The sequence below is a fragment of the Leucoraja erinacea genome, chromosome 16 (genome assembly GCF_028641065.1).
Source record: "Leucoraja erinacea ecotype New England chromosome 16, Leri_hhj_1, whole genome shotgun sequence".
In the NCBI taxonomy this organism is placed as follows: Eukaryota; Metazoa; Chordata; class Chondrichthyes; order Rajiformes; family Rajidae; genus Leucoraja; species Leucoraja erinaceus.
The window spans coordinates 21,874,384-21,895,109 of NC_073392.1; the positions used below are offsets into that span (position 1 = coordinate 21,874,384).

General features: G+C 42.2%; 1 protein-coding gene across 1 annotated transcript in view; it reads right to left on the reverse strand.

Moving 5' to 3' along the window:
* dock3 (dedicator of cytokinesis 3) overlaps positions 1-20,726 on the reverse strand; it is a 327,231-nt gene that overhangs the window by 106,780 nt on the left and 199,725 nt on the right. Inside the window, exons 21-25 of the mRNA XM_055647822.1 lie at positions 19,700-19,800; positions 15,240-15,321; positions 7,472-7,642; positions 6,431-6,623; positions 561-688 (exon numbers count right to left, since the gene is read on the reverse strand). Of these exons, the coding sequence (XP_055503797.1) occupies positions 561-688; positions 6,431-6,623; positions 7,472-7,642; positions 15,240-15,321; positions 19,700-19,800 (675 nt within the window). The remainder of the gene's footprint in view (positions 1-560; positions 689-6,430; positions 6,624-7,471; positions 7,643-15,239; positions 15,322-19,699; positions 19,801-20,726) is intronic.

Genomic DNA, 20,726 nt, shown 5'->3' on the forward strand with positions numbered 1-20,726 from the left:
GACTTTGAAACACATAAGGAGATACGTCAGGGCAGATGTCTCAGAGGTCAGTTTTAAGGAGCATCTTAAATGATGAAAGAAAATAATGGAAACAGAAAGATTTAGAGAAATTAGGGTTCCATAGGCACAAATGCCAATGCTGCCATAATTCATATTGGGTTTCATTATAAAGCCAGGTTGATGAAAATAGTTATAGCAAAAAAATTATAGGACAGAAAATAATATAGAAAAAAGTTTGAACACCAGGTTGAGAATTTTAAAATTGAGATGCTGCTTGTCCTGGAGCAAAAGTATGTTAGAATCATAGTCATTGAGTTATATACCGTGGAAACAGGCCCTTAGGCCCAACTTGCCCGTGAAGACCAATGTGCCCCATCTACAATAGTCCCATCTGCCTGTGTCTTGCCTATATCCCTTTAAATGTATCCTATCCATCTACCTGTCTAAACATTTCTTAAACATTGCAATTGTATCTGCTTCAAATACATTCATATACTTTGAAAATATATTGAGAGTACTGTAATTCTCTCATCATTTCAGTAAGTGGGATATCAGCATACCAAGGAACTTGACTTCATGATGGAAAAGATGCTGCTGAGGATCCCGGAACAGATAAGTAGCTCCTTCTGCTGCCGCAGGTGCAAATGAATATGATGGAGAACAACGGGCAGAAGGATCCGACGGGATTCTGCAAAAAGAGAAAAAATTATACCGAGCCACATTTATACAGTGTACCTACATTAGATTAAAGATACAGAGTCCAAACAGAGCCTTTGACCCACCGAATCTACACAACCAGCAAACACCCATATATCAGTTCTACCCTATACATGCGACAATTTACGGAAGCCAATTAACCTACAAACTTGCACATCTTTGGAATGTGGGAGGAAACCGGATCACCCAGCGAAAACGCACGCGGTCACAGGGAAACGTACAAACTCCACACAGACAGCACCCGTAGTCAGGTTAGAACTTGGGTCTCTTGTGCTGTATGGCAACAACTCGACTACTGTGCCACTGTGCACCCCTATAATGTGATCACTTCAGTTACAAAAATATTTAAAGTGCCACAAAGTTCCAGTTTTTTTGGGGCATACCTGATTTCAGAAGTACCAGCATAAAGGTTTAAAATTTTATCTTTGTTTAAGGATAGGCTTGGAGAAAATGAATAAATTGTAATAAATACATACGATTTAAACAGTGACATATTCAGAGCTACTCAGCTGATAAAGTTGCTTATTCGAGGATCCTTACTGAATTTGGAGTGACTATGAAAGTTTCAGAGTAAGTTGTCTTCTATGGAATGATGTTGACAATTCTTTGATTTAATAACTATGGCTGATGAAAATTCACATTTACACAATTAAATTGCAGAAAATAATATTAAAAGCTGAGTTCATATTTCAATCCCATAAGTCACTCAACTGATGTTTAACATGCATTGCATAGCACTATCATAAGTTATCTTTCACTTTTTACTGTATGTTTGACACTGATGTAGTATTTGTGTGACATATATATGTTGGTGGTGTGAGCCACAGGGTGATGATGCATGGGTCTAGTGTGCTGGTATAAATCCAGATGCTGTCGCCTGGAAAGTTTTGTGAAAAGAGGAGCCAAGAGCTTAAGCTTCCCCCTGCAAGTACATAAACTCTGCATCATCCACACTCCTGCAGTGCCTAGTCATGGCAACATACGGTAACTGGGACCATTTATGGTTTTGGGTGAAACTCTGTGGGGATCATGGAGGAACTTTGGCCACCAGAGATGCGATGTGTTGGTTCACCGGAGTGTGGACACGGTCTGGTACCCATCAACCAGCACCCATCGCTGTGCTTTTCCTCTTGTCCTCGACCACTGCACAGTTACAGGAGATAACGGCTGCCTATCCCACATTCTCATTACCGTCATGATTGAGGAACATAGACATAAAATGCTGGTGCAATTCAGCGGGACAGGCAGCATCTCTGGAGAGAAGGTATGGGTGACGTTTCGGGTCAAGACCCTTCTTCAGACTGATGTCAGGGGAGTGGGCGGTGTAGAGATAAAATAAGACAGTAAGACTGGTAAGAGAACTGGGAAGGGGAGGGAATGGGGATAAAGGGAAAGCAAGGGCTACTTGAAGCTAGAGAAGTCAATGTTCATACCTCTAGGGTGTAAGCTACCCAAGCAAAATATGAGGTGCTGTTCATCCAATTTGCACTGGGCCTCACTCTAACAATGGATGAGGCACAGGGCAGAAAGGTCAGTATGGGAATACGAGGGGGAAGAAAAGTGTTGAGCAACCGGGAGATCAGGTAGGTTTAGGCAGACTGTGCAGAGGTGTTCAGCGAAGCGGTCACTGAGCCTGCGCTCGGTCTCGCCAATATACAGGGGTTGAAGTTGGAAGAGGTGCAAGTGAACCTCGGCCTCACCTGAAAAGACTGTCGGGGTCCTTGGACAGAGTTGAGGGGCGAGGTATAGGGACAGGTGTTGCATCTCCTGCGGTTGCAGGGGAAAGTACCTGGGGAGAGGGTGGTTTGGTTGGGTTGGGAAGCAGAAAGGGGTGCAGATGTCATTCTTTAAGGAACTGGGATTCCCTTCTTCCATTATAGAGGAGGCTCTCACTAGGGTCTCCTCGATATCCCACAGCTCTCCTCTTGCTCCCCCTCCCCCCATTTGTAACAAGGGCAAAGTCCCCCTTGTCCTCACCTTCCACCCCAACAGCCATCGCATATACCACATAATCCTCCAACATTTTTGCCACCTCCAACGGTACCCCACTACCAGTGCCTCCGAGTGGAATTTTATAAGGCCATAAAGGGTATGGAAAATAAGAGAGTGGAATGGAGCGCTCTGTTGATTTTCGGCATTTGAGTCATGCTCCTATACTCTCTCCATGATAAATATAAATTAAATAAAAGGCTCAGAGAGAATAAAGCACATTTGTTTTGAACATTTTTTGTTTATGCTACAATACAGTTAAGGAAAAAGAATTCGCATTGAAACATCCTTTTATATTTCAAAGCAGATGAGATCAGAAGACATAAGTATCGGTAAAAAGTAAAAAAAAGTAGATAGGCTTCGTATTTACTTTAAATAAAGAGCTTTCCTGGACTTTTTTTGCGAAATTTTTTGAAACAGCATGAAAATGTATTGTTCTGGCAATGTTTGATTCAATACTTAGCCTGGCCAAATCCACAAGATGTTCCTGAGACATTGTAGACCTTAAATAATTCTTAATCAGCTTGAGTTTGCTAAATGACCTCTCTGCAGAAGCTATTGTTGCTGGAATTGTTAATAGTATTCTTAAGCTAGCACAAACATTTGGAAACAGGACACCAAGTCTGTACTTTTTCAACAAGTTCAACAGATCTAATGGCTTTAACTGTGCATTTACAAAATTCACCCTCTCACTAACAAACACACTCACATTCGCTCACCCACCTACCCACTCAGAATTTTGCTTTCTGCCATTTTGTACCAGAGAAGTGGAATACAGAAACAGACTGCTGCTCCACAGGAGTAGAAATAAGTCACACTGAGCAGTTGCCATCAGGAAAATGATTGCATGGGATTCTGGAGGCAGTGATGATCACAATGCCACCAAAATTACACCACATAATAACCTTAATGGATGTCAGCCTTGGAGAATGTAAATTATGAAGCTAGGAGTTACTGGATTGCAAGAAAGGAAACATATTTCTTTCTCCCAAAGGTACTTTAACATTACTATAGATATGCCCCATATTCATCTAACCCTCCTGCCATTGCACAATGAAATGGATCTGATGCTGTGGGTAAAGTGTAATTTCTGGTAGGTGTGATTAAGATAATCAGTATCAATGCACATTAAAAATATCTAAGACCATCATGTTTGCTGAGACTCTGGTAATGTCTTTCACTATGAAGACGATGGATTCAAACCTCTCTGAAGAACTTCATGATGCAGTCTTCCATTTACATTTAGTGTTGAAAAGTCAAATGTAGACATTAATGCTACACAGTGTTACATATGAAAGAATGTCTTCAACATTGATCAAGCCTTGGGAACCTCCTGTATATATTATCCAGCAGTGTGCAGGAAATTATTTGGAGTCTCAGAGCAAGGGCACTTGGTATCTTTACAAAAAATCTAAATAGATTTTATATATAAAATAGCTCCAAGAGCATCCTCTCTTATTTTATGTCTTGGTTATATGTAACTGAATACTATTTTTGAATTATGGTAGTTTCAATTATGAATTGGTAACTGTATAACAATGTTAAACCAATAGTGTAAATAAGAGAGAGATATCTCGGGTGGTTCTGCAACTCAGTGATACCATGCTTTGTGGCGACATCAGCAACAATTGCTAATAGACTGATGATAGTGATTGTTACTCCCAGTCAGTCTAGGTGCTTATCGTTAATGATGTAGTACTTAAGACTATCTTGTGGTAGGATTAAAGAAACACAGATCCCCGAGAACCCCGATGGGGTGGGGGTGGGGGGAAACATTTTTCAATGTCTTACCTTGCCGGAGATGCGACTGTTTTCCGGATCATATCTCCGTTCGCTCTGCGGCCTAACATCATGGGGCTGGCAATCTTGCTCGAGACTGACTTTGAACTCCACCGCGAGGCCATGGATTTACCATTGGAGCCTGCGATCCCTTGCCTGGGATCGACGCTCCAACCGCGGCCTGCGGATTTCAACATCGAGGAGCTCGCAGTCTTGGGTAGAGACTAATGTCGGGAAGCTCCAGGTCGCAGAAGGTTCGACCTGCCCCGACCTGGGGTCCAATGCCCCGGCTAGGGGGAGCTGAGATCCCCCAATGCGGGAGCTTGATTGACCCGACGCGGAGGGCTTGACTACTGGCTGCGGGAGCCAAGGTCGCCCGACAATGGAAGGTTCAAGTGCCCCGACCGCGGGAGAAGAAAGAAGGGAAGAGGATTGAACTTTTTTTGCCTTTCATCAGTGAGGAATGTAGGGGAGTCGCTGTGGAGGATGTTCATGTTAAAAATGTATTTGGGCATCTTGTTGCTGTTTATTGGTATGACTGTATGGCAAATCAAATTCCTCTTATGTTGCAAAACATACTTGGCTAATAAACTACAATTATGATTATGATTATAATTAAATACCAGTGGTATCATGGCTATCATTAAGAAATGTCTCTGCTACCAGAATCAGAGTTACAGGTAGGAGTCAGAAACCAACCCAAGAAGGAAGGAATATCCATCATCTCCATGAGCCAGCCCTTAGTATTATTTGATGGCGTAAATAGTACAGGGACTGGGAACTTATGACAACTCCTATGAGCTCTTGGGAAACAGTATAATCATCCAAGAAATGCTCTTCTTAAGGTTTTGTTTACAGATGTGTGTACACTCAGTAGTGAGGACACGTTTTTTTTGTAGAACTCTGGGTTCTCATGTAGGTGGGGATGGGGTGGCTCAAATACATTTTATTATTAATTGAACCGTCAGGAAGCCTTTAAAGTCTGTTGGCCATTTCCATTTCATAGAAGAGAACGTGGTCCTTTTTCCTCAGAAATAAGTTATCAATCAGCCCCTGAGAGTAGCAGCAAGGGGTAACATGAAATATGGCATAGATCTACTTCAACCACCTGGAATAAGCTGGAGTCAAAAAGGTTGAAGGTGACGTTGAGCTCCACTGACAGACCAGGCAGTGGTACATGGCTGGTGCAGTCTACAAAATGGCAACACCGGCTTGACAATTTTTAGATTCAGGAGATATTGCTCCTTGGATAGGATATGGGTCACTTTATGTATGTGGGGTTAAATGCAGACATGAGCCCGTCTTTGCTTCCCCCATGTGTATTTTGTTTCAAATGTCTGTTTTGTAGCCTATGTAGGATATAGTGGGACCACCATGAAGCAGACATAACGGAGGTAATAACTGCGTAAATGACTCTGCACCTAACCTTTGTTTAAGGGAAGGTTTTAGTTGTCTACCTAGAATCAAGGAGATTTGAACATTTGTGTTGCACACTGTCTTACAAAATGTGAAGTAGCAATACAGTCAGTTCCAAAGCAAAAAAAATACTAATTCCCAAATGAGTGTTGTAAAATGAATGATGTCATTCCCTGTGTGTCCTATACGTCATATACATAACTAGCAAAATTTATGCTAACACTTGTGTGATTGTTGCCAAGTAATTCCTAGTTCAATCTTAGACAATTGATTGACCATTTTACTACTAAATATGTTTACAAACAATTCAATTGCAATGCATTTTAAGATACAGTATGAATTCCTTAACCACTACCTTTCTAGGCCATCTGGTCAAATTACAGAATCAATACATTCTGTACATCACAACAAATACATTAACTGGAAAAATATGTACTAAATATTAAAATGTATTTAACACCATCTCTCATCAAACACATCTGAAAGCAATGGTTTTATAACAAGCACACTTGGATGCTTCCTCCCCTACCTGGATATGAAAAGAGATGACTGTCCACTGTCCGTGCGATAGATTGCAGCTTGACGATATCCATCGACTGACCAATGTGTACCGTGCTAGGCATGCTACCCAATGTTCCTCTCACAAACTCTGCCACCTCCTGCACTGTAAACATCTGCAGCAGCTCATCAAAAATTGCAGGGAAGGAATTGAGAAGAGCCGCCTACAATGAAACAATGGCTCAGTTCATCAACAAGTAATCTATAGTACCAATGTCAGAGAAAATTAAGAAAAAGTTCTAAATAACACAACAAGCTACAGGAAAAATGGTATTGGCATCAGTTTATTAAAATACGTAAATTCTTCATTATTTATTTACAGAAAGCACATCAATATCAAATATATTGATAAAACCAGGAAAGTGGATATTTGAACATGAGTATTTTCACAACACAATGCTTAATAGTTGAGTCAGTGTGGAAACTAGATTAACCTGTGGACCGAGGAAAGAAATACCATCGTTCTTGATTTCTGGAAAGGGATTGATTTACACTGTACTAGTTTTGGTGAAATATATTAGTTATGGAATAGAATTAGCAATTTCTGACACCTTGTGTAACATACTCAGATGATTAAACACAATGTAGTTGGAAACACAGTAAAGATACTCTATTATGATATGCATTAATTATAATTGCAGAGAGCGGCCTTAAACCACAGTGCAATTGTTTAAGAAGGAACTGCAGATGCTGGAAGATCGAAGGTACACAAAATTGCTTGTTTATTTTACTATCTATCATGTGGGCTGTGAGATTGCCTGTTACAGGCAGATTCATCAATGTGCATGTGTAATCAGATTGAGCCTGTTTAAATTTATTTTAATTGAGATCCTTGCAATCAGCAAGAAACTTTTTATAACATTTGAAAGATGAAAGCATAGCATATTCTGCCTGCACTGTTATGGGTAAGGCTATCACGTGTATCCATTACCAATGGGTTTGTTCTTGTCATGCTGTGATACTGCGTTGGGCTTAGCTCCCAAATGATTTTGTTGCAAGTTACTGAACTAACCTGTGTGAAGACGAGGGTCTCAGAACTTCTGCTATCCAAACTCAAGACAAAGCGGATGGACTGAAAAAGTTCCTGAATGCTGGTACGAAAGTGCTCCTCCTCTATCCCACCTGTTGCTCTTGAATACAAGATTCTGGATTGCACTATAAACTTAAATAAATACTCCAAGGCCTAGAGGGAAAGGGAACACAATTCCTTAGGCTATTTAGCTCATCAATCAAGATTCAAGATTCAAGATTATTTAATGACCACACAGTCAAGCTAGTGGAATTCATGTTCAGTGCAGGATTTTACACAATAAGCTGATTCCAGTCATGCAGAGATACAGTTTATGGTACAGAAGAACACAGTAAGCAGAACATAACATAACATAAAGCACAGACAACATAGTATACAGTACATGCTCGGGGTGGCTTTGTGATATTATCATAGAGTGTCAGAGTTCGAATTGCATATGGGTAGAAATTGACATGACATTCCTCACATTATAATATTTTAAAGTTGGACTGTATGTCATTAAATGCCAAAAAAATTATGTCATGCAATAGCTTTGTGAACAAGGTGCAGCTTCAGGATGTCTAATTAAAATTTACAACAATAACTTGTAAATTTCAGTTATTAAAAAATTAGAGAGGCTGTTCCTTAATTGTTATTTAAACAAAAAACAATTCACTATTGTTCTTTGGAGATAAATAGGAAACTTATTTTCCATCCACTAGCTTTGAGGGCAATGACTGACACTGACAAACCTCAGGTAAACAAAGAATTTCAGGGCTGAGACCCTTTGTCAGAATTGATCTGCTGAATTTCTTTCAGCATTTGCTTTTATTCCATATCAACAGTTTTGTTTTATTTTCATTTAATTTCCAGTTTCATGTCCCACTCATTGGCCATTCATCAGAAACACAGGTAGCAGAATTTAACTGCAAAACGAATCATAACAAACATTATCACACTAAATGAAATACAAATAAATCACAGATTTTTTGATGGATCTCAAAATGCTTGCATTTTGGATGCAAGCATTTTGGATGCGTTAATAACTACGCACAAAATGAAATTATACCTTTGACCCATAATGGTAGGAATTCTTAAAGTAACAGATCCCACCAGGAACTACGGCTTCAACAGACCATGGTACTTCAGAGAAATTAGGCCATTGAAAAGTAGCTCTGTACTGAGGCTGGCCATCTGCTGCCTCCAACATCTGATAAGACTTTGTCCCTGTAATAACCTTTCTTATCAAATAATCCATAGAGCTATATATGCATATTCATCTGCATGCAGCCATTTTTATTCTTCCTCAATTACCCCTACAGGTTAATAGTTAGTAACCCATGGCACTTAAACATAACAAATTGCACCACTCAGAATACCACATTCTTCCATTCATTATTAAACCTCTCTTAACAGGAATATACAAGCTATACCTATTCATCAATATAAAACATATTGGTTACTAACCCCTAAGGCTGAAATGGGGCAGGGTTTATTCTGCCCATTTAATATCTCAATATGACTATAAGATGAGGAAAATAGAATAGCCCATTCAAGTTTTCAAGTCTGCTCTATCATTCAATAAGATCGTGGATAATCTGCCACTCCTCATGTACATTTCCCTGTCCTTTATTCATTTCTTGATTCTCTTACTGATAAGAAATTTATCATCTCAGTTTCAAATTTTCAAAAAAGTGTCATGTAAGAAGCTTTAAAGACTCACAACCTTTGAGAAACATTTTTTTCCTCATCTCGTTCTTAAATGGGCAGCGACTCATCTGAGACCTTGCCCTCTTGTCCTGGATTCTTGTTTGAGAGGAAACCTTTTCTCAGCATTTACCCTTTACAGTGCATTCAGAAAGTATTCAGACCCCATTACTTTTTCCATTTTGTTATGTTACAGCCTTATTTTAAAATGGATTAAATTATTATTTTTTTAAATCATCAATTGACACGCAATACCCCAGAATGAAGAAGTGAAAACAGGTGTTTAGAAATGTTTGCAAAGTAATTAAAAAGAAATAACTGAAATATCACATTTACATAAATATTCAGACCCTTTGCTATGACACTCAAAATTGAGCTTAATCCTGTTTCCATTGATTATCCTTGAGATGTTTCTACAACTTGATTGGAGTCCACCAGTGGTAAATTAAATTGATTGGACATGATTTGGAAAGGCACACACCTGTCTATATAAGGTCCCACAGTTGACAGTGTATGTCAGAGCAAAACCCACGCCATGAAAATGAAGGAATTGTCTGTAGACCTCCGAGACAGGAAAGGTATAAAACAATTTCTGCAGAGTTGTAGTTCCCGAAGAACACAGTGGCCTCCGTCATTCTTAAATGGTTGAACTTTGGAACCACTAGGACTCTTCATAGAGCTGGCCGCCCGGCCTAACTGAACAATCAAGGGAGAAGGGCTTTGGTCAGGGAGGTGACCAAGAACCCTATGGTCACTCTGATAGAGCTCCAGAGTTCCTCGGTGGAGATGGGAGAACCTTCCAGAACGACAACTATATCTGCAGCACTCCACCAATCAGGCCTTTATAGTAGAGTGGCCAGACGGAAGCCACTCCTCAGTAAAAATCACATGATGGCCCGCTTGGAGTTTGCCAAAATGCATGAGAAACAAGATTCTCTGATCTGATGAAATCAAGATTGAACTCTTTGGCCTGAATGCCAAGTGTCATGTCTGGAGGAAACCAGGCACCGCTCATCACCTGGCCAATACCATACCTACGGTGAAGTATGGTGGTGGCAGCATCATACTGTGGGGATGTTTTTCAGCGGCAGGAACTGGGAGACTAGTCAGGATCGAGGGAAAGATAAACGGAACAAAGTACAGAGAGATCCTTGATGAAAACCTGCTCCAGAGCGTTCTGGAACTCAGACTGGGGTGGAGATTCACCTTCCAACAATGACAATGACCCCAAGCATTACAACCAAGACAACACAGGCGTGGCTTTGTGACAAGTCTGTGAATGTCCTTGAGTGGCCCAGCCAGAGCCCAGACCTCAACCTGATCGAACATCTCTGGAGGGACTTGAAATTAGCTGTGCATTGACGCTCCCCATCCAATCTGACAGAGCTTGAGAAGATCTGCAGAGAAGAATGGGAGAAATTACCCAAATACAGGTGTGCCAAGCTTGTAACGTCATACCCAAGAAGACTTGAGGCTGTAATCGCTGCCAAAGGTGCCTCAACAAATTACTGAGTAAAGGGTCTGAATACTTACGTAAATGTGATATTTCAGTTATTTATTTTTAATTACTTTGCAAATGTTTCTAACCTGTTTTTGCTTTCTTACTATGGGGTATTGTGTGTAGATTGATGATTAAAAATACATTTTTTTAAATCCATTTTTGAATAGACTGTGACCCGCTCGCTTCCTGGCCGTTGCAGTGCACAATTCGTCAATGGAGGGAAGGTTGCAGCCAACAATCTTCTCAACTGATCGGACAATTCACTGCATCCTCCGGGTGTCGTGCTTGGTGGCTAAGCTAAACTAGACCATGAAGGAGAAGGTGAGGACAGACTCTACGATGGACGTATAGAATTGGACCATCATTGCCTGTGGCAAATTGTGTTTCCTCAGTTGCCGCAGGAAGTACATACATCCTCTTTTGATTGTGGAGTCGATGGTGACCCCCCATTTAAGGTCCTTGGAGATGATGGTTCCCAGGAACTTAAAATACTCCACAGATGTGACTATGGTGAGGGGAGGGGGAGCTCTCTTAAAGGCTTGTTGTTGCTGAACCTAGTTGGAATGCAACTGTCTCACACAAGCTGACATATGATGTTACAGTGTCTGTATACTCATCGGGGTGCTTCCCTGAACACATTCCGCTCAGTGCAGTCAAAGCAGGATGTATGTTTTCAATGCCCTCGCTTGTCCACCTTTCGTTGTTCTGACCACAGGCTTAGCAGATTTTAGATTCTGCCTGTAGGTCGGAATAAGGTGAATCGGAGATGGGATGATCAGAGAGACCCAGACCCGCCCTGGGAACAGAGCGATATGGGTTCTTGATTGAAGTGTAACAGTGGTCAAGTGTTCTCTCCCCTCTGGTGGGGCAGGTAACATGAAGTCTGTACTTTGGAAGGTCTCGGCTGAGGTTAGCTTTGTTAAAGTCCTCCAAAACAATGACCATGGAGCACAGAAGCAGGATCTATGGCCCAACATGTGTTTGACAACCAAGATGCCTACCGAAGCAAGTCCCCTTTGCCTCTGTTTGGCATAAATCCATCTAAGCCTTTTCTACCTATGTATCTGTCTTTTAAACATTGTAATTGTCTCTACCTAAATAATTTCATCTCACAGCTCTTACCATATATCCTCCACTCATTGTGTAAAAAACTTGCCCCTCAGATCCCCTTTAAATATTTTCCCTCTCACCTTAAACCTATGCCCTCTAATTTTAGACTATTATTCTGGGAAAACAACTGTGACCATCCACCTTATTTGTGCCTCTCATCTATCTATTCTATATCTATATTTCTATTCTATCTATATCTTTTATCTTCTATCAATCTTCTATCTATCTATCTATCTATCTATCTATCTATCTATCTATCTATCTATCTATCTATCCTTTTATCTAAATCACTAAAAGTCTGATCTTGACCACTTCCTGTTCTGTCTATTGATTTTAGAAAAAACGCTGCCACTTACGGCTGTGATTTTTGGCCATCTTACTCAGAGTCCCCCTTAGCGTGAGTCAACTGCTAGCCCACCAGCCGTGAGTGAGCTGCCTGCACAACAGGCTTGAGTGACTGAGCCGCCAGCCCAAGAATCCATTTGGCCCATAATGTCCATACTAGCTCTCTGGAAACCAGTCCCTTCAGCTCACAACACCCATACTAGCGCTCCAGAAAGCCCCCCCCCCCCCCCCCCCCCCCTGTGTGATGCTGTAACCCAATGGGTTCCACTTAGTCTAGTATTTTATATTTCTTGAGAAAATGATTTCAGCTCGTATTTGCTCCGATTTCTATTGAGGAATCTGAATGATGGTTAAATACATAATTAAAGATAATGATTTCTGCTTTGTTGTAATTAATTTAATTAAAAAATATTTAATGTGATTGTGTAGATGAAGAGCTGTGAGCTGAAGAACAGGATCATATGCTGGAAGAAGGGATTAGGCTGGGTAGCTCTTTTTCCACCAGCACATACAACTTTTTAAACAAAGCAATCTTCATAATTGTGGTTATTTGCCTATGATTTTACGATTGTTTACTCAGATAATTTAATCATATTCAGGGATCCACTGAACTGCTTAGTGACACTGGCACGAGTAGGAAGGTATAGCAACTGACATTGTGGGGAGCAATAAATATTTTCATTTCAGCATTGAATATAAATTCTAGACCATGTTGTTTGTCAAAAGTGAAACTGCAGAGGTGGTTGTATGTAAAATATCCTTCAGCGTTTGTTATCCACAGGCTTGAGTTTGGAATGCTTGTGATTGGATTTTAACGTGCCTCCAGAAATTTCCGCAATGGATTGTTGCAGGGACAATCCCCCCCCCCCCCCCCTTCCCCCCGTTTTTTGTAATCCGGATTTTAAAACCCAGTTAAATCTCTGCTATACGTGAGACAGTGAGGGTGGGACTGATGATCGAGGGCGCAGATTGGACGTGAGAGATGTTGGTCAGCAGGCAATGGGTGCGGGATATGATGATTCAGCGCAATGATTGGAGGAGGGATGTATCGGTCAGAGACAGCAGTAGGCGGGTGGGACTGAAGATGGAGCGTGGTGATTGGAGGAGGGAGACGTCCTGGTGGAGCAAAGATCATAGAATTGCATGCCCAGGTCAAAAGCGAAAAACACTCTTGGCAGCCCTGGACACAGACCTGCACCTCATCCGCAGCCAGGATCGATCCCGGGTCTCCATCGCTGCCATCTCTGCCTAACTGCCACTGGACCATCCCCATCCCAACCCGAGTGCCCCCACGCCCGGGGGTGGACAGGGGCATCGGGAGTCAGACGGGAGCAGTGCCCCCAGCCAGAGCGGAGAAGCAGCGCTAAATCCAGCTCAACTCTGCCTGTCCCACCAGGTTAACCTACAGCCCTGCCTGAACTTACGGGAAAGATGGCCTAGGCTTACGGCCAGCGCGGAGAAGCAGTGCAAGCTCCCCGGCTCCGGACTGGTGTTTTCCGTCAGTCCAGGCAGGACTGTAGGTTAACCGGCGAAACAGGGCGAGTTGAGCTGGATTTAGCGCTGCTTCTCCACGCTGGCCGTAAGCCTGTGCCGTCGTTCCCGTTACTGTCCATAGGGCCCACAGCTGAAGCCTCCAAAGCTTTGAATGCTCGCAGGGCTGCCAAGAAATTGCTTCCCCCCCCCCCCCCCCCCCCGGTCCTGCCCATGTTTTGATAGCGATTTCCGTGCATGGATTGCTGGCAAATTACACAAGAAGAAAGCAAGCAAAACTATTCCAACACAGCAGACGGCATTAAATTAGCATAATTTCAATTAGAAATAAAGGAAATAAGCAAGAACATCACTGAATGAGAAACTGTGGTAATCCATGATTCTAAATTGAAATGTGTAACACAATTCAAGAGTAGGACTGAGATTAGGAACCCACTGATTTAGCAGGGAAGGGTGGGGAATTTGTATACCTGGAAGAAAATAAGTTTTCAGGAATGTATTGGGCTACATGATTAAATCACTAACATGCCAAATAGTAACTATAAAGTTATGACATTCTGTTTCCTGCAGTCACCTTAAAAATATCAATTGACTTGGCCTCCACAGCCGTCTGTGGCAATGAATTCCACAAATTCACCACCCTCTGACTAAAGCAATGCCTTCTCATTTTTTTCAAGGTATGACCTTTTATCCTGAGGCTATGGCCTCCTAGAGTCTTCCACTAGTGGAAACATCCTCTCCACATCCACTCTATCCAGGCCTTTCACTATTTGGTAAGTTTCAGTGAGGTCCACCCTCATCCTTCTAAACTCTAGTGAGTACAGGCCCAGTGCCTTCAAACGCTCATCATATGTTAACCAAATCATTATTGGGATCATTCTCATAAACCTCCTCTGGCCCCTTTCCAAGGCCAGCACATCCTTCCTCAGATGTGGGGCGATAAACTGCTCACAATATTCCAAATGTGGTCTGACCAGTGCCTTATGAAGCCTCAACATTACATTCCTCTCAAAGCTCTTGCGTTCTTTTGTCTATGTTCTCACTCTCTAGATGCCCTCGTGTTCATCCCCATTTTACCCCATCAGATATATCCCCATTCCTCCATCCGTCCTGCAGCTTAAATACTTTGTTTATTTGCCTCCCAGATCTGATCACAAATCTGTAATTTGAAATATTAATACTGCTTCTCATAGATACGGCCTGACCTTAAGAGTACATCCAAATTTGTTGCTTTTATTTTAGAAAAGTGGTTTGACTTTGTTCAAAAAGCACGATAAAAGCATGATATGCTTTACACGGGTTATAGTAGGGGTGGAAATTATTGTAGTTCCAAGAGAACATCTGTATCATGATTTTCTGTAATACAAAGTCATTGCGTATGCACATGCGTGAAGAAACACGAGTTGAAAAATAATTATTTACTTTCTTTTCACGTAAGTTCCATGAGTAAATTTTATTTTGTATCTCAAATTTCTGGGTAGTGATTTGTGAACTCTGTAAGAGGGAATTTCCATTACCCGAGTGGCCATAACTAGGGAATCGCCTGTTGTAACTGGATGCTAACTCTTGCTCCATTTCTATATTTTGTCAGATAGCCATCAAATGGCACTTCATTACCCTCATTGCCTCTTGAATGTGGTCTTGTCTGATAACTTCTGCAGATCGATCCATGTACCATTTCAGACATCGGATCAGCTCCCTGAAAAAAATACAGATTTATAAAGAACATAAGTGTATCTGTGTGATCAGACTATCACATACAGGAATAACACATACAAGGACCAATAAATCAGAACACATGAACAACAGTAATCTGCAGTGAATTTCCATGGTTTTGATGGCTACTCTCTTCCATAGGCTGTTGTAAGTGTGCGGACAATATATTTGCAGACGTGCTTTATGAATGCATTTTGGAAACCAATATAAAATCACATTTAAAGGTAGACACAAAATGCTGCAGGATCTCAGCGGGAAACGCAGCATCTCTGGAGTGAAGGAATGGGTGACGTTTTGAGTCGAGACCTTTCTTCAGACTGATGTCAGGGGAGGGGGCGGGATAAAGATATAATGTAGTCGGAGACAGTAAGACTAGTGGGAGAACTGGGAATGGGGAGGGGATAGAGAGGGAAAGCAAAAGCTATCTGAAGTTAGAGAAGTCAATGTGTAAACTATCCAAGCAAAATATGAGGTGCTGCTCCTCCAATTTGTGCTGGGTCTCACTCTGACAATGGAGGAATGTCCAGGACAGAAAGGTCAGATTGGGAATGGGAGGGAGAGTTGAAGTGCTGAGCCACTGGGAGATCAATAGGTTAAGACGGACTGAGCGGAGGTGTGCAGCGAAACGATCGCCGACACCTGGAACAGCAGATACAGTAGATGAAGTTGGAGGAGGTGCAAGTGAACCTCTGCTTCACCTGGAAAGACTGTTTGGGTCCATGGATGGAGTCGAGAGGGGAGGTAAAGGGACAGGTATTGCATCTCCTGTGGTTGCAGGGGAAAGTACCTGGGGAGGGGGCAGTTTGGGTGGGAAGGGACGAGTTGACCAGGGAGTTTCGGAGGGAATGATCTCTGTGGAAAGCAGAAAGGGGTGGAGATGGGAAGATGTAACCAGTAGTGGGATCCTGTTGGAGGTGGCAAAAATGTTCTTGCTCCCCCTCCCCACATTCGTAATAAGGACAGTCCCCCTTGTCCTCACCTTCCACCCCATCAGCCATCGCATACAGCATATAATCCTCCAACATTTTCGCCACCTCCAACGGGATCCCACTACTGGCTACATCTTCCCATCTAAAACTCTCATCTTGTTTGTTTCTATGTCTGTCTGTGAGGAGTGTGATCCTGAAATGACACCAAAACGGTACACTATAGCGCCAAACGTTTTGACCCAACTTACTCACCATTGATCTGTGGTGTGGTGTATCAAGTTTTGTTCAGATAAATGGTATATTTTACAAGTTATTCACATTTAGACAAAAATCTCTTCCATCTGCATTGGCAGTTAGCTGCATATGACATCACAATGGGATCTCATTTACATAAACTGCCCATCAGCAGTGTTCCACCCCACAATGACATCACAATGTGATCTTATTTACATTAAAAAAAACTCCCTTTTAAAAAACCCAGCAGCTTCCACCGAATAATGACGTCAAGAGGGGGAGGGAGGGAGTGACTGAGAGTAGGGGAAATGTGAGGGAGGGAGATGTGGGGGAGGGGAGGAGGAGAGGGGAAAGAGGGAGGGTGTAGAGGGGAAAGAGGGAGGGTGAAGAGGAGGGGGAGGGAGTGCTGGGGATGAGGGGGTATGGAGGAGGATAGGGGTAGGAAGAGGGATGGTGAGGCGTACTTGAGGAGGGTTGCCGTGACTCGCATCACAACGGGAATCTCTGGTGTTACCACGGGAACCCGTCAGCCACGCCTGCGTAGTTGGGGGCTATGGGTTAGTGGTGAAATATTGCTTTTGGGGACCAGCCCTCCCTTGTGACAGGGACCCAACGGGTCCCACATGGTCTAGTATACAATTAAAAATCTATACTGAAGGCAAGAGGATTTCATTTATATTCTATGGAAATGGTTCAGCGATACTACGCAGTTAACTAATATCTCTCTTTCTCCTGTGTGCCTGGATATAACCGCACATTGTCACATCTGCAAGATTCAATAATCTACAAGTTATAAATGCATTTTTGACTTTGTCAGTTGGGCTAGAATACTCCCTAAATGATTCAATCAGGGATGTGATATCATGGGATCAGGCTTTCCATAACCAGATCCAGAATAACAAAGCTGATGTAATGCCATTAATGATAATAAGTATTTACAACTGTCACTTCTGCCATCCAGTTAGTAATTTGAACAATCAACAAAGGTGCAATATTCATGAATCCTTAAAAGAGCCTGCAAGCATCCTTACAGTTGATTCCTTTCGGGGCTGTCCCACTGCGGCAACCAAATTGGCGAGTTTGGGAGAGTTTGAAAAAGTGTCATGTTGATGACCTCATTCGAATATGTAGAAGGCCTCCTTCGACTATGTTATAGACTAGCTTCGACTAACTTTGGGAAAATTGGACACCGAATAGTGGAGAGTGAAGACGACCTCTTTCGATCTCCCTTCGACTATGTTGAAGACTATCTTCGACTACATTCGATTACCTTTGACTATCCTTGATTACCTACGAATAACATGCCGACCTACTAAGGCCTACTTCGACTAAACCTACGAGTAAAAAAAATATCAATTTTTTTCCATGGCGACCTATTTTTACTTGCGGGCATTTTTCAACATGTTGAAAAATATGCCACAACCTAGCTGAGGCCTCAAGTACACGGGGACTACTCTCGAGCATGAAGAAGAGTTACAAAGACCTCCTAGGACCTCGTGTCAACCATGCTGCGAGTATGAATCGAGGGCAAACTCTTCTAAACTTGCCGATAAACTCTTCTAAACTCGCCAATAAACTTGTCCGGAAGTGTCGGCACTGCCCTATCAGCTGCGGCTCGCCTGCCGTCCGTTTCTTTTTTTTGTTTTCTCGTCCCGTTGTCACAGTTTGTTTGTTTATTTTAGTTGTGTATGTGTGTGGGGGGGTGGTAGAAACATGTTTTAGTATCTTCCTTCGGGGGGGTTGCGACCTTTTCTTGTCGTATCCCCCATCTCCGTCTGCGCTGAGGCCTAATGGTGGAGCTGGTGGCCTCCAACTGGGACCGACCTCGAGGCTCCAGAGGCAGAGCCAGCCAGGACTGGCCGACTTCGGGGTTGTGGCGGCGTTGCGCCGGTGGTGACCCGACTTCGGGGCTGTGGCTGCGTTGTGGCGGCTGCGACCCGACTTCGGGGCTGTGGCGGTGGTGACCCGACTTTGCAGCCTCGTAAGCTCGGCAGCGGGCCCAGTGGACGACAACATCGGGAGTTCACAGGTCACAGGTAGGTGACCTGTTCTCCGGAGCTCCTGCAACAACAGCTTTGTCCGCTGGTCTGGAGGGCGGCAGCTTCGTTCGCCCCGGGCCGCGCAGTTTGAAGCCGGCCCGTTCGCGGCGCTCGGATTCAGCTGCGGGACTTACTTACCATCACCCGGCAGGGTCACAACATCGGAAGCTTGGATCGCCTCAACGCAGAGGGAGAACAAGGAGGGAAGAGACAAGGACTTTAAGACTTTTGCCTTCTATCACAGTGAGGAGGGCCTGGTGGACTCACTATGGTGGATGTTAAATCTGTGTTTATAGTGTGTGTTTGGTTCTTTTTTTTCTATGTTATGACTGCAAGGCACGAAATTTCGTTCAGACTGAAAAGTCTGAATGACAATAAAGAATACTTGACTACTTGACTTGGAATTAGGTCGCTGCAGTGAGACAGCCCCTTTTTAAGCTGCCTCCTTTTGTGCCTTTTACATCTCATAATTCTATTGCAACAATACCCAGCAATTAATCATATGAACCAATCCTTGAAAGAATAGCAGGACAGAAGAAACAATGTTACATATGATAGAGATTGCAATAATTATTTTTCAGAAAATTAAACATTGGTTTGCATCTTGTTGGATTTAACCAATCCACATGGATGTTACCACATTACACAGATGGACTCCATGGCTAAACCAATGGTGATGCCAGTCTTGCTGGGTTCTATTACTCCACCAGGAAATTGTCACAGATCCTTTGTCAAATCAGACCTAGTAAAATATCTGAATCTTACTGATTTGCTTGTGGGGCAAAGATTTAGGCAACAGAGAAAGGTAAGTTATTTTTTATATTATTTAGCTGTAATGTATTTATTTAATAATTTTGGCTTTTAATTATTTCTGCATCTGTACATGTTTTTATTTCTTTATTAATTCACCACTCATCCGCAGAGAAAGAAGATTTAGTAAGTTTGGCCATCCACATCCACCACAAGTATGAGCATATGGGACATGGAGGGTGATTTTCGGCACTGGTTCAAATCCAGTGCATTCTGACCCACCGTACTGAAATCATTGACTTCAATGATTATTTTACTGGAGATGAGCTTTACAGAAAGTTGTTGCAGAAATCCAATTTTGGAGACATGACCTGATGTTATTAGTGAATCATCAGGTAATTACACTCACTTGTATGCCAGCGCACCAGAGAAATGCTTCTTAATGTAGGTATCCATCACTGGCCGGAAGTGAAAATACTTGCTGTCCCGCAGCAAATTTATTACGAACACCTGGGGAAAAAAGGGAGAAAGAAAGAAAGAGAGGAAGGGTTGTAAGTGCTTGATTAAATATATAGATAGATAGATTGAAGAAGCCAAAATAGAGGTATTTAATTAAGGCATTGTGGAGTTTAGGGCCTTGACAATTGAAGATATGGATGCCATTGTGGGACTGATAGATTTTGGGTGTTCATGGAGCATTAAGAATTTATTATGCAAAGTTGTGTGGCTAGAGATAGGGAGGAATGAGACTATTGGGGGACAAAGACAAAAATGAGGTGTGAGGCTGCAGCATATTTGTTCAGTTATGGAACAATCAGAAATAAACTACCATGAGTGCTGAATATCAAAAAAAAAGCTAAAAATACTTAGAGATCTGTAAGTGAAAAGAATTATTGTTTCAGTTCAATAACCTCATCCAAACCAGAGAAACAGAAGTATAAGAGGTTTTAAGGAAGGGTGAAAACAGAGAAAGATCGTAAGATGGGAAAAAATCATGGGTTGATGGTGGAAGAAATGGACAAAATGAAAAGTCAATAAAAGTGGCAGGTGAGAACAAGAAATTGATATAAGGAACATTGATACCGGGAACCAGAAATGGCAAAGGAACGTAAAGAAACAATAGAAGACTAGAGGGGATGAAAATGGCAAAAGCTGAATCACTGACAACTACTGTTGTCTAAAAATATTTGGAATAGTAGTTTTGATTTTAAATTGCTGGACCAGGGATACTGGAATTGTAGTTTTTTATGAGTGTGGGCACCTTCATATAGTGGGTATAACATTACCATGACCTGATTGCAAGTGTTGTGACCAATGCCCCATCTCCACTGTGCAGGGAATAACTTTACCAGGCATAAATTCTTGTTTCCAATACTGTATTTGGAGATCATCAATGCAGACCCGATTCCAACCATTTCCAAAATCACTAGTCACAA